The sequence below is a fragment of the Penaeus monodon genome, chromosome 39 (genome assembly GCF_015228065.2).
Source record: "Penaeus monodon isolate SGIC_2016 chromosome 39, NSTDA_Pmon_1, whole genome shotgun sequence".
Taxonomy (NCBI): Eukaryota; Metazoa; Arthropoda; class Malacostraca; order Decapoda; family Penaeidae; genus Penaeus; species Penaeus monodon.
This window is the reverse complement of record NC_051424.1, coordinates 14,060,494-14,075,351: the sequence shown is the minus strand read 5'-3', so window position 1 is coordinate 14,075,351 and position 14,858 is coordinate 14,060,494. Positions and strand designations below refer to the sequence as shown.

The 14,858-nt window shown below is 39.9% G+C and overlaps 1 protein-coding gene across 1 annotated transcript in view; it reads left to right on the top strand.

The window, feature by feature from the left end:
• The window catches only part of LOC119597476, a 113,732-nt gene extending 104,052 nt beyond the window's left edge, over positions 1-9,680 (top strand). The window contains exons 7-9 of the mRNA XM_037947053.1: positions 2,962-3,051; positions 9,059-9,178; positions 9,481-9,680. Of these exons, the coding sequence (XP_037802981.1) occupies positions 2,962-3,051; positions 9,059-9,178; positions 9,481-9,680 (410 nt within the window). The remainder of the gene's footprint in view (positions 1-2,961; positions 3,052-9,058; positions 9,179-9,480) is intronic.
• The last annotated feature ends 5,178 nt before the right edge of the window (positions 9,681-14,858 follow it).

Here is a 14,858-nt window from a genome sequence, read left to right as displayed (position 1 = left end):
CGAAACACTAACATCGTTAACACGGGAAAAAAAAAAAAAAAATGACATTCCGTTTAGAACACTGGAAACACTGACATTCCGCTTTCAAACTGGAAACTAATCGTTACACTGGAAACACTGACATTCCGCTTTCTTAGCACTGGAAACACTGACATTCCGCTTTCTGAGCACTGGAAACACTGACATTCCGCTTTCTGAATACTGGAAACACTGACATTCCGCTTTCTTAGCACTGGAAACACTGACATTCCGCTTTCTTAGTACGGGAAACACTGACATTCCGCTTTCTGAGTACTGGAAACACTGGCATTCCGCTTTCTTAGTACTGGAAACACTGACATTCCGCTTTCTTAGTACTGGAAACACTGACATTCCGCTTTCTTAGTACTGGAAACACTGACATTCCGCTTTCAGAACACTGGAAACACTGACATTCCACTTTCAGAACACTGGAAACACTGACATTCCACTTTGATTTTGCTCAAAACCATATCATCCCACTGTTTACAGTGTTATGCTTGTCATTCGTTTTCCTACATTCGTTTTAGTCTTTACCGGTATATGTTGCTCTCTTCTTTTGTTATGTCATATTTGTAATTTTTATTTATCGTTTGTCAATTCATGTCTATCCACTGTATATGTGTAGGTGTCATTAAATTTGCATATTTATCTTCATTGCAAAGTCAAAGTTTATATATTCTCTTGATAAGTCAACGAAAGCATAATTTCTTGTTATATGTATTAACTGTATTAAATACCGTTATCTTTAAAGAGTATTTTTTCATACACGATTTCTTGGAATTATTTGATTACTGAAATGAAAACACCCATGGAAGTGGGCCGGCGTTTTAGTTCCATAAATGATTATAGCTGCACATTCTTTAAACTTATAGACGCTGCTTTCTATAAACAGCTATGTATTGCAACTGGAAGAAATAGAATATGCAAATTCGGCGAGAGCTTTGCAACTACTCGTTGCTTAACTATCTAGAAGCAGCTAATTGAACAAGTAAAGTTGATTATCTTTTCGTCAGACCCAAACACTGAAGAAGAAAAAGTGTTACGTTATATCCTTCATTATAGAACATTAACTATACGCAAAATCACATTAAGAATACAATGAATATATAAGGGTTTCATCATTGTGAGCATGTGTGCGTGTTGAGAAATTAGAGATGCTGACCATTTTCAGTTGTTTGACTACTAGTATGCGTAGCGATTTAGAATTATAGTTTTGCATTTCAAACATTTTGAACTACGTTCAGCGAAAAATAACATGTCTGATTACTGAAATACTATCTTGCTTTGTATGAATTGACTAATGGTAAAACACTCATCATTTAGTTGCTTTTTTACTTTTAAAGAACAGTAATATGTAGAAAAGGAAGGCAAATATTGGGGAAAATCATACTGACAGGAACAATTCATTTTTATTAAAACCTTGTCCAGCCACAATTATTTTCTATAACTCTTCGTAGTCTCCCCGGGACAGGGGCGACATGCTTATATAAGTTCCGGCCTCCTACGCAGTACTTCCCATTTCCTCTTTGCTGTTCTATTAACTGTTCCGAGGTTCTTTCATTTGCTGTTTCCCAGACATTGACTATATTTGCCCAGACATTTGCGATTGGGTTTAAGTCACATGCCTTGCTTGGCCATGGTAGGATCTCGAGGTGGTTTTGGTCACGAAACCATCTCTTAACTGCCCTGGGCAGTTATCCTGTATGAATACGATCGTTTCTGTGAAAGGCAAGGCATAGCTCCATACTGACGGGAGAAACACTTCTAATAATTCGATATATTTCTCCGAATTGAATCTCCCCTCTATTTCTGCCAGTTCACCAACGCCAGCAGGAATATCCACCCCCACATTACAAGGCACGTGGCCACTCCTCGCAGTTTCGTAGATGTTTTGTCTATCATATCTGGAAAATATAGAATGAGAGATTAGAACATAAAATATTAGGGTACATACGGCAATAATCTATATAGACAGTGATCTCTTCCATACTTCATAATAAAATAAAAAGGTTAAAGAGGTGAAAAAGCAATTTTCACACCTTGTGTTAGTTCTCCTCCAGCACACACACACGCACCGCACACGCACACGCACACGCACACGCACACGCACACGCACACGCACACGCACACGCACACGCACACGCACACACACACACACACACACACACACACACACACACACACACACACACACACACACACACACACACACACACACACACACACACACACACACACACATGCACACACAATGGTAAAGCGTCTTTATATTCTCCATACCCATAATGCGGTTTTATGCTCATGTAATGGATAATATAACGTAGTATGTTTTCTGTTTATTGAAATAAGTGTTTTGTTTCGGTGAAAGGAAAAGTCTCACTTCATTAGTTCGATCAGCTGCTACTAGATGGTGCAGCTTCGAGAAGCACTTGCTAACTTCTCAGCGAATTTGCAGATTTCTATTTGATTTAGCTGCCATACATATATGTTTGAAGTATGAGGCGTTTTCTATATTCAAGAAATGTGCAAATATCATTGTTAGTTGTGTTCAAATAAAGGGGGAATGCCTCCATAGGCGTTGCCATTTCGATAAACAATTCCAAAAAGTCGCATTTGAAAAACATTTCCCTACAAAGCCAGCGATAATTATTACTGCATGTTTTGCCACCACTTATTTGAAAAAAGAAAAAGAAATATCAAATGCTTATTTCATTTCTAAAAATAGATATTAATACAATTATTGGCTGTTTATATTCTACGAATCCCGCTCTTTGTTACAAACAACCTAGAGTTTTTGCCTCATTCATAAAAATAGTATTTACGCTATGTTTGTATCGAGGTGGTTACCAGATGTACAAGACTGGGACCCCGCATGTGTATTGAAATATAATTCCGCAACTGTACAACAAATGACAAACTCTCATCTTTCTCTATCTGTAGGTCATTACAAGAACAAATGTCAAGAGAATAAAAGATTTACTTGCTGTTTTATACCATCATATGACCACTATAGGAAGTATAATTATGAAGGTAAGCAACAGTTCCCACCATTATGATGATGGTAATGACTGCTGATGATTCAGAATCATCTTCGTCTTCATCATCATCATCATCAGCAGCAGCAGCAGAATCATCATCATCATCATCATCATCATCATCATCATCATCAGCAGCAGCAGCAGCAGAATCATCATCATCATCATCATCATCATCATCATCATCATCATCATCATCAGCAGAAATCATCCATCATCATTTATCATCATCAAGCAGCAGCAGCAGAATCACATCATCATCATCATCATCATCCTCATCCATCATCATCATCACCATCACACATCAGCAGAATCAATCATCACATCATCATCAAAGCAGCAGCAGCAAGCAGAATCATATCATCTATCACAGCACGAGCAGCATCATCAGCAGCAGGAATATCATCATCAATCATCATCATCATCATCACATCACAGCAGCACACCAGCATCACATCATCATCATCACAGATCATCATCATCATCAGCAGCACAGCGCAGAAAATCATCATCATCATCATCATTCAAGCAGCAGCAGCAGCAGCAGCAGACAAGCAATCATCGATCATCATCATCATCCATCATCATCATTTCCATCATCATCATCAGCAGCAGCAGCAGCAGATCATATCATCATCATCATCATCATCATCATCAGCAGCAGCAGCAGCAGCAGCAGCAATCGATATCATCATCATCATCATCATCATCATCATCAATCAGCAGCAGCAGCAGCAGCAGAAATCATCATCAATCACATCAGCAGCAGCAGAATCATCATCATCATTAGCATACATCATCAGCAGCAGCAGCAGAATCATCATCATCATCATCATATCATCATCAGCAGCAGCAGCAGCAGCAGATCATCATCATCATCATCATCATCATCATCATACAGCAGCAGCAGCAGCAGCAGCAGATATCATCATCATCATCATCATCATCATCATCAGCATCAAATCATCATCATCATCATCATCATCATCATCATCATCACCATCACAGCAGCAGCAGCATATTTAATAGCAGCAGCAGCAGAATCATCATCATCATCATCATCATCATCACCATCAGCAGCAGCAGCAAACAGATCATCAGATCATCACTCATCATCACATCATCATCATATCCCATCACCCGCAGCAGCAGATCATCATCATCATCAGTCATCATCATTACATCATCATCATCAATCACTTCAGCACAGCAGCAGCAGAATCATCACATCATCAATCATCATCATCATCACATCAGCATCATCAGATCATCATATCATCAGCCAGCAGCAGAAATCATCATCATCATCACACGCAGCAGAATCATCATCATCATCATCATCATCATCATCAGCAGCAGCAGCAGAATCATCATCCTCATCATCCCCACAACAGATCATCATCATCATATCAAGCAGCAGCAGCAGATTCACACAGCCAGCAGAATATCATCATCATCATCATCAACATCATTACCATCAGCAGCAGCAGAAATCATCAATCATCATCAGCAGCAGAATCATCATCATTTCATCATCATCATCATCATCATCATCATACTCATCAGCAGCAGCAGCAGCATAATCATCAATCATCATCCATCATCATCAGGCAGCAGCAGAATCATCATCACAGCACAGAATCATCATCATCATCATCATCAGCAGCAGCAGCAGAATCATCATCATCATCACAATCATCTCATTCATCAAGCAGTCATCATCAGCATCAGTCAGCAGCAGCAGCAGCAGCGCAGAATCATCATCATCATCACCATCATCAGCAGCAGCAGCAGCAAAATCATCATCATCATCATCAGCAGCAAATCATCATCATCACAGCACAGCAGCAAGCAGCAGAATCATTTTAATCATCATCATATCACATCAGCAGAATCATCATTGCAGAATCATCATCATCACCATCAGCAGCAGCAGCAAAATATCATCACATCATACGCATCAATCATCATCATCATCATCATCAGCAGGCAGCAGAATCATCATCACATCATCATCATCATCAGCAGCAGCAGCAGATCATCATCATCCATCACCATCACACACAGCAGCAGCAGCAGAATCATCATCCATCATCATAGCGCACAGCCATCACAGCAGCATCAAACATCATCATCATCATCATGCAGCTCATCCAATCATCATCATCATCATCATCAGCAGCAGCAGCAGCAGCAGAACATCATCATCATCATCATCAGCAGCAGCAGCAGCAGCAAGAATCATCATCATCTCATCAGCAGAGCAGCAGCAGCAGAACAAATCATTCATCTATCATTCAGCACCATCATCATCATGCAGCAGCATCATCATCATCATCATCAGCAGCAGCAGCAGCAGCAGCCAGCACATCAGAATTCATCATCATCACATCAGCAGCAGCAGAATCATCATCATCATCATCAGCAGCAAAATCATCATCATCACATCAGCAGCAGCAGCAGAATCATCACCATCACCATTCAGCAGCAGCAGCAGCAGCAACAGAATCATCATCATCATCATCATCATCAGCAGCATCTCAGCAGCAGCAGCAGAATCATCATCATCATCATCATCACATCACATACAGCAGCAGTCATCATCATCATCATCACACATATCACATCCATCATCATCAGCAGCAGCAGCAGATCATCATCATCACCATCATCAGCACACATCAGACATCATCATCACCATCATCATCCATCAGCAGAATCTCATCAATTTACCATCAGCAGCAGCAGCAAATCATTCATCATCATCATATAGCAGCAGATCATCATCATCACATCAGCACAGCAGCAGACAGCAGCAGCATTCAATCATCATCATCATCATCATTCAGCAGCAGCAGCAGAATCATCAATCATCATCATCATCATCATCACATGCAGCAGCAGCAGAAATCATCATCATCATCATCATCACATCAGCAGCATAGCAGATCATCAACATCATCATCAAACATCACATCATCATCATCAGCAGCAGCAGAATCATCATCCATCATCATCAGCAGCAGCAGCAGCAGCAGCAGCAGCAAATCATCATCATCATTCCCTCAGCAGCAGCAGCAGTCAAAATCATCATCCATCATCATCATCATTCAGCAGCAGGAAGATATCATCATCATCATCATCATCAATCATCATCATCATCAGCCCGCAGCAGCAGAATCACATAAACACCTCATCATCATCATCCAATCATCATCATCATCATCATCAGCAGCGTCAGCATCAGCAGCAGCAGCATCAGATCATTTATCATCATTCATCATCAGCAGCAGCATCACACCAGCAGCAGCAAGCAGAAATCATCATCATCATCATATCAGCAGCAGCAGCAGCAGCAGAGAAATCATCATCCATCATCACACATCATCATCCCCATCAGCACAAGCAGCAGATCATTCATGCGCATTTCAATCCATCATCAAATCCATCACAGCAGCAGCAGCAGCAAACAGCAAATCATCATCACCATCAAGCAAGCAGCAGATCATCATCATCATCCCTCAAACATCATCATCCAGCACAGCAGCAGCAGCAGAAATTCATCATTCATCATCATCATCATCTCAGCAGCAGATCATACATCAATCATCATCATCATCATCATCAGCAGCAGAAATCATATCATTCATCACAACCCCTCAGCAGCAGCAGCAGAATCATCACATCATCATCCACTCATCATCATCATCATCATCATCGCACAGAATCATCATCATCACATATCATCATCAGCAATCATCATCACAGCAGCAGCACAGCAGAATCATCATCATCACATCATCATCATGCAGCAGAATCATCATCATCACCATCAGCAGCAGCAGCAAAGAATATCATCATCATCACCCTCACATCAGCAGCAGAATCATCATCATCACTCAGCAGCAGCAGCAGCAGGAATCATCATCATCATCATCATCCAGCAAAAATCACTTCACATCATCATCATCATCTATCAGCACAGCAGCAGCAGAAGAATCATCATCATCATCATCATCACAGCCAAATCACATGCAGCAGAATCAAACATCATCATCACATCATCATCATCAGTCATATCATCATCATCACCATCAGCACACAGCAGCAGAATCCTCATCTCATCATCATCAGCAGCAGCAGCAGATATCATCATCATCACCATCAGCTCAGCAGCAGCAGAATCATCATCATTCCATCATATCATCATCAGTCAGCATAGCAACATCACACTCAGCGCAGAATCATCATCATCATCATCACACGAATCATCAATATCATCATCACCATCACAGCAGAATCAATCTCATCATATCATCATCATCAGCAGCAGCAGAATCATCATCATCACATCGCTGAGCAGCAATCTCATCACATCATTCATCAAGCAGCAGCCCGCAGCAGCAGCAAATATCATCATCATCATCATCATCAATATCATCATCATCATCATCATCTCAGCAGACATCATCATTCATCCTCACATCATCATCATCAGCATAAGCAAGCAGCAGAATCATCATCACCATCACAGCAGCAGCAGAATCATCATCATCCCACAAATCATCATCATATTCATCATCATCACATCATCATCACAGCAGCAGAAATCATCATCATCTCACACATTCATCATCAGATCACATCATCACCATCAACAGCAGCAAGCAGAAATCAATCATCATCACACCCATATCATCTAGCACAGGCAATCATCATCATCATATCATTTATCATCAGCAGCAAGTAGAATCATATTTATCATCACCATCATACAGCAAATTCATCATCATCTATCACACACAGAGAATCATCATCATCAACATCATAGCACAGCAATCATCTCACATCAGCAGCAGCAGCGAATTCATCATATCATCATCATTATATTGTGTTCACATATCATCAACATTTATCACAAAAAGAACAGCAAATCATATATCACATCAGTACGCAGAAGTATCATAAATAGCGCAGAGAAATTAATCTATAATCAGCCAAGCAGAATCATCATATCACCATCGCACAGCGCAAATTCATCATATCATTGATCAATCATAACTATCATCCTCTGCATCAACATAAAATCCATTCACTGAAAACAGAATCATCATCGTCACACTTCAATTAATATTCATCATCATAAGCTAGCAGCAGGCAAATCATCATCACACACAGCAGAATCATCTTCCACATCATATCACATATCAGATCCAAACCCATCAACAACAGAATATCAATAACATACTTCTCATCAGCAGCACAGAATCTCATCATCTCATCATCAACTCATCTCATCCCATCATACAGCAGCAATATCATATCTCTCAATCGAGCAGCAGCAGCGAATTCTACGACATCATCATATCCAATCAATCTCATTCCAACACACATCCCCACCAGCAGAAGCACAGAATCATTTCATCTACTTCACAGATACACACAGCCAGAATATCATCTCACCATCACACAGCAGAGAACATACTCCCAACAGCAGCACAGTATATCATCCTGAAAAAAATATGTTTTACCATTGGGGAAACATTCACAATTTTCAAAAAGTTTTCATGAAGCAGCCTTGGGATTACACAGGCATATAAATAAACAAAGCAACTTTAATAGCAATTAAAAACAGCTATGCATGAACCCCCCCCCCCAAAAAAAAAATTAAAAAGGGGTTTTTAAAATTAACAAAATAATATTTTGTTAATAGGAAAAGTTCACAAAAAGTATCCTTTATATTGTTCATAATGATCATGACTATTGTCGTGCCAGTATTGTATTTGTTATTATGATCATGACGAATATAATTAATGTTATTGATAAAGTAATTACTATAATCCGCAGTATTATTAGCATTATCACTGATATCATCAATCGTCACATTTTTTTTGTATCTTGCTCTATTAATTTATCAGTATCAATTGATTAATATCTATTTACGCCATAGCCACGTGACCACTTGATACGAAAACAGCAAATTAAATATTTTCATGTTGCAGCAGTCATTGATAAGCCGCATCCTCGTATATCAGGTCTGGGCAGTAGCTACAGGAACTGTTTCATTGAGATACAAAGGATACAGAGCGGAGGCAAAGCTGAAAGCGTCCCATGCAAGGAAGGTAGGATATCATCGACATCATTACCAGGCAGATGTAAATTTTATGGATTTCTGTTGCGCTTTTGGAGCAGGAAACCTGAGAATATTCACATTGATAAAGTATCCCTGAAATAACCTTTATCAAACATTAATATGGGGATTATTAATTTTAAAACAAGTACTTTAGCTCCTATTTGAACGCTTACGCATTTCCTTGGCAACTCTCTTTCTTTCTCTTTCTCTTTATCTCTTTGTCTCATTGTCTCATCCCTTTCTTAATACTGGCAGGATTTCCTTAATGTTATTTCCTGTGGTATATTTTAGCTCTCCTCATGCTGAACCCAGTAACGACTCCAGACATGCAGCTGAAACTTCCATACAGGATTGGATCATCTTACTTTTACTTAAGTGACGAAGACTGCATCGGCAAGAACAAGAGGAGAGCCGTAATTTCCAGCAGGAAGATACACAGATTTATTTCGCGTCTCATGGTGATGGCCAATGCAAGGACGCTAATTCTTTAACTTCCTTAATTATTGGCCTCTCTTACAACGGCAATATAAACAAAGCAATTTGGGAAAACGGTATGCTGGTAGATGAACAATTAGTACATATTTTAGTCATCGCATGAATGTGAATATTGAAAATGTTAGATTCAAATTGTTTTCAATAACTGTTGATACAGATAAAAAGAATTACAGCTTTAAATGAGCAATTAACAGCTAACAGTTAAGATGAGTCAAATGGGATTCTTGGGCACTCATCAGTATACTGCACTACAATGTTATTGTGACTTTAGATAATGATTTTTTGATGATGCTTTTGTGAATTAAAACGGAATAAATAATTTCATATTGTGAAATTATTCACCTGGTTCATACTTTTCTCAATATTTGTCATGGGAACTTTATTTGCTGTTCCTAAATCCAGGAGAACCACACGATTACTACGAAGAAACATTTTGGAACGGTGGCCAAGCAAACTTTAATGGCTATGGCGACATCAAAGATCCAGTTTGCGTGAGATACGTGGTTTCTCCTGACAAATTCCAGTACAGATGGGAACTGATCAAAACCTGCACCGCAGCTGGTACTGATCTACAGATGTGCGAATTACCAATGCAAGTAGAGAAAGCCCCCTTCATTTCAGATAATTTCTCCAAAAATATTAATATTTTTTCGAGAATAGCTCTAGTGTGCGTTCCTGCTATTTTCCAGAAAAGTGACAGGACTAACCCCTCAAGCCTCAGTGGCTAATTGCGGGCGTCGTCTAAGGCGGGGTGTGCTCGGCCGAGCCTTTTACCATTCTGCTGGTGACTACAGTGCTCTGTATGGCGAATTCCCTTGGCATGTGAGTTTTATTTACTTTATTCCACTCGTTTTCTTGTAGTCTGGGAGATGAATTTATCATTGGCTTGATCCCAGGGTTATAAATCATTACTGATTTCTTTAAATTCACTATTGTTTCCATTTCAGGCAGCGATTTACAAGGTTCATCACCATTTCAGGGAACTAGTGACCACCTTTCTATGTTCCGGTGTACTCATTCATGAAAAATTTGTGTTGACAACTGCCCACTGTTTGACTGGATCAGCCAAAGCTATTACGGTAATTTTCTTACCATATGCCAGTTTTCTTACTTGGACTTGTAGCATGATTATATCATTGCGGCGGTTATCTTTTCGTTGAATCTGTATTCGTAACCAACAGATTCTCATTATTGCTCATTAGTGTTTCTGGGAGAAAAAATAGCTTCCTGTTGGTTTTATAATGATATAATGGCGAGTTTTCAACACAGATTGCACACTAATTAAGATCGGCTAACTCGGATGATGATGAATAGAATAAACACAAAAGCCAAAGACAGTATGTGAGTCACACGCACGCACGCACGCACGCATGCACGCACGCACGCACGCACACACACACTCACTCATTCACTCACTCACTCACACACTCACACACTCACACACTCACACACAAACACACACAAACACACACACACACACACACACACACACACACACACACACACACACACACACACACACACACACACACAGAGTAATCTGTTCAGATTAGTGGAACTAACAAAGTGGAATGATTCCTTCTTCGTAAGATCATAGAATGTTCAGCATTAATGGTAGTGCATTACTTCTTGAGTAAGAATCGGTCTGATGCAAACCCCGTACACACGGCAGTGTTGCAGCACAAGTCAGGGACAATAATCTATCCCTGTAGTTATATTAGGAAGAAAACGTATTACCTATATTTGCATATTCTTAGAGTAATATTAGAAAGGCCATTGCAAAGTACATTTGATTTTTTTTTTTTTTAAGAAACATTTAAGTATATGGAAGTGAAGAATCGAAAACTTCAACCCTGTCCTAGCCATACTGGAATCCAATTACTACTAGGTTGCAAGGCAGCTTTCTGTCTTGCAGAAAGTACAGTAGCATGTCAGTGGAGAAGGACCTTGGGCTTAAATATTTTCAAGCCTGATAACAGCTAAAAAATATGTTATTTGTGTGGAATAGTACAATGGGACACACACCTCAGACATAAATGCTCACTGCAACTTATGAATTCATTACAGAAAGTCTGTAAAATAATACAGAACTTGCATGAGGCACTTGAATCACCTGGCTGGGATTGGAATCTGCACTCATTTCTGGTGCATAGGACTTATATACTGATGAGAGACAAGACACAGAAGGACAGAATGTAGTAAATGACAAAATAATTCAAGCAGTTGTATCAGATGAAGCAACCAGAGATTAGGTGACGTCATGGTCCCGGTGCACGATCCTCTCAGTAGCAAGGAACCTCTTACCCTGACTTTGGTTAGAGAGAATAAGCGACGTGCACACACAATGGATGATGATCAAGCTGACCGGTGGAAAAGCACTTTGTATTTGTGGCATCCGTACTGAACTACAGTAAACCCAATAATTGCATGTCAAATTGGCTAGCATCTGTATGTCTAGTTGCAATTCCCTGGACGTGTCGATTGTTGAGATCGTTCCTCTGAAAGGGAAATGGGATTATAGGACAGAAGCAGTCACTGAAATGTTGCACTACTAAGCATACCATACTCCACTCTCAGTCATCAGATACATATCAGATTTATCATTGACTAGATCCAGATTCACTCTTAGTAGATCGATAGTTTTTTTCCCCTGTGATTCATGTCATTATAGAATGCCACTGTAAGTTGGGCTATTAGAAGCCTACCTGATCCTCGAGAAGGCATTTGACATATACATTGTGAATACTCTAGAAGATCCTATCATCATCATTTAACGGTAGGTTCATGTCTGAGCCGCCGTGGTCACAGCATGATACTCAATTGCAGTTTTCACGTTGTGATGCTCTTGGAGTGAGTACGTGGTAGGGTCCCCAGTTCCTTTCACGGAGAGTGCCGGTGTTACCTTTTTTAGGCAATCATTCTCGAGATTTTATCCGGGCTTGGGACCAGCACTGACCTGGGCTGGCTTGGCCACCCAGTGGCTAGGCAGGCAATCAAGGTGAAGTTCCTTTGCCCAAGGGAAACAACGTGGCGGTCGGTGACTCGAACCCTCGAACTCAGATTGCCGTCGTGACAGTCTTGAGTCCGACGCTCTAACCATTCGACCACCGCGGCCTTGACGATCATGTGCTTCCATGATTTTTCTTGGCAATTTAGAGCGGTGGTTTGCCATTGCCTTCCGCCCGGTGTCTTTTTTTTTTTTTTTTTTTTTCGAGTCACCATCTCTATTTACCCGGCACTGACTTGGGCTGACTTGGTCCCCAGTGCCTAGGCAGGCAATCGAGGTGAAGTTCCTTGCCCAAGGGAAAACAACGCGGCGGTCGGTGACTCGAACCCTCGAACTCAGATTGCCGTCGTGACAGTCTTGAGTCCGACGCTCTAACCATTCGGCCACCGCGGCCCCCTGAGAAGATCCTATAGAATCCCCCAAAAAGGTTATTGGCCTATATATCGGTACAAAATATACCCTCTATCCTTTGAATTTAGAATTGAGACAAGAGTGTGTCCCATCACTTACACTTTCCAAGACTTGCATGCGATAGATGTAGGGTAGAGCTGGATCATATTTTGTCCTTTTCTGCTATTCTGTCGGAGCCTCTCGAGACCTAGGCAGTGGCTCTTGATACATTTAAAAATGAGTTGCAACCCTTCTATATCCAAAATCCAAGATTTGGGGGTTTTGGGTTCTGCGAGGGATTTTTTTTTAACTGAGGGAAAAAAGTGTATTTGAAGTAGAGTAGGGTAGCTCTGAATCACCTCAGCCCTCTGTTTTTACCCGACCATATCTCCTCCCAAGACTTTCTATTGTCTGCCCAAAAAGAGTAAATGAGACAGATTATCAAAAATAGTTATTATGTGTAGCTAAACTTACTAAGACACAGAATCACATGTAACTGGAAGCACTTCAAAACAAACTAAAGTAAAAGTAAAGTTCTATGTGACTGGCCGGGCACCGGAATGCAGTCCACCCAAGTGTATTTACAGCCCTGGGCCCCTCGGGTCAAATGTCTTAAAAGATTATTCTTGAAAAAAACGGGACTGGGTGACAGGAGTCATAAATTTTCGTGATAGGAGTGCTTATAGATGTCGAAGGCTCCGTATTTTTAGGGCACCCTTCTGCTTGAAAGGGTGTATTCTCTTTTTTGGGGAAAATAAAACTATGAAGCTGTTATTTTTTCAGGTAGTGCTGGGGGAGTATAAATTAGGAGGAAGCAATGGCATTTACGGCGGGTGGTAACAGGAGTTCAAAGTATCATTCACCCAGTAAAAAAACAAAACTTTGTTACTTTTTGAGAAATTTTCATATCTATTTTCTGTTATTATCATTTTTCTAATCTATCTATTATATATATAGATGATATATATTCTATAATATAAAAAAATAATATATATATTATATAATATTTATATATATAAAATATATATTATATATATAATAATAAAATTTTAAAGAAATCTGTCTGCCCGGTGTTTGTGTTGTGTTTTGTTTTTTGTGTGTGTGTGTGTGTGTGTGTGTGGGTGTGTGGGGTTTTGTGTGTTGTGTGTTTATGTTGGTGTGTATGGTGTTATGTGTGTGTGTGGGTATGTGTGGTGTGGTGTGTATTGTGTGTGGTGTGTGTTGAATTTTGGGTGGTGTGTGTGTGTTGTGTGTGTGTGTGTGGGGTGTGTGTGTGTGTGTGTGTTGTGTGTGGTGTTGTCTGTTGGGGCGTTAAAAGAAAAAAAATTTCGCCAGTTTGCTTTTTTCACATGTAAAGCAAAAACTAACTTTTTTCCCATCTAGGGCATGAGGCAGCGAATCCTATTTTTTTACGACATACCCCCCCCCAAGGGAAAAAGTCCCAATTACTAACTTTCCCCAGTGAATTAGTTTTCCTGCTAGCGTGATATTCTGACATGAAACACGGGCGGGGACTGTACACTGTAGGCTGGGAGGGCAAAACAAGGGGGAGTGCTTTGTTTTAAATAAGAATTTCGAAAGAACAATTGTCACTAAATCATCTTTGACGAAGCGCTGTATATTATTAATGCACTATGGTGCAGATTTTATAAGCTAATTTGCACTTTCAAAACTATGCTAAATTTTACGATATCACCTTTTTTAAAAAATTTTTAAAACAAATTTCCCAAAAATTTAATTTTTAAAATTTTGAAATGGGTTTTTTTTTAAAAAAGGC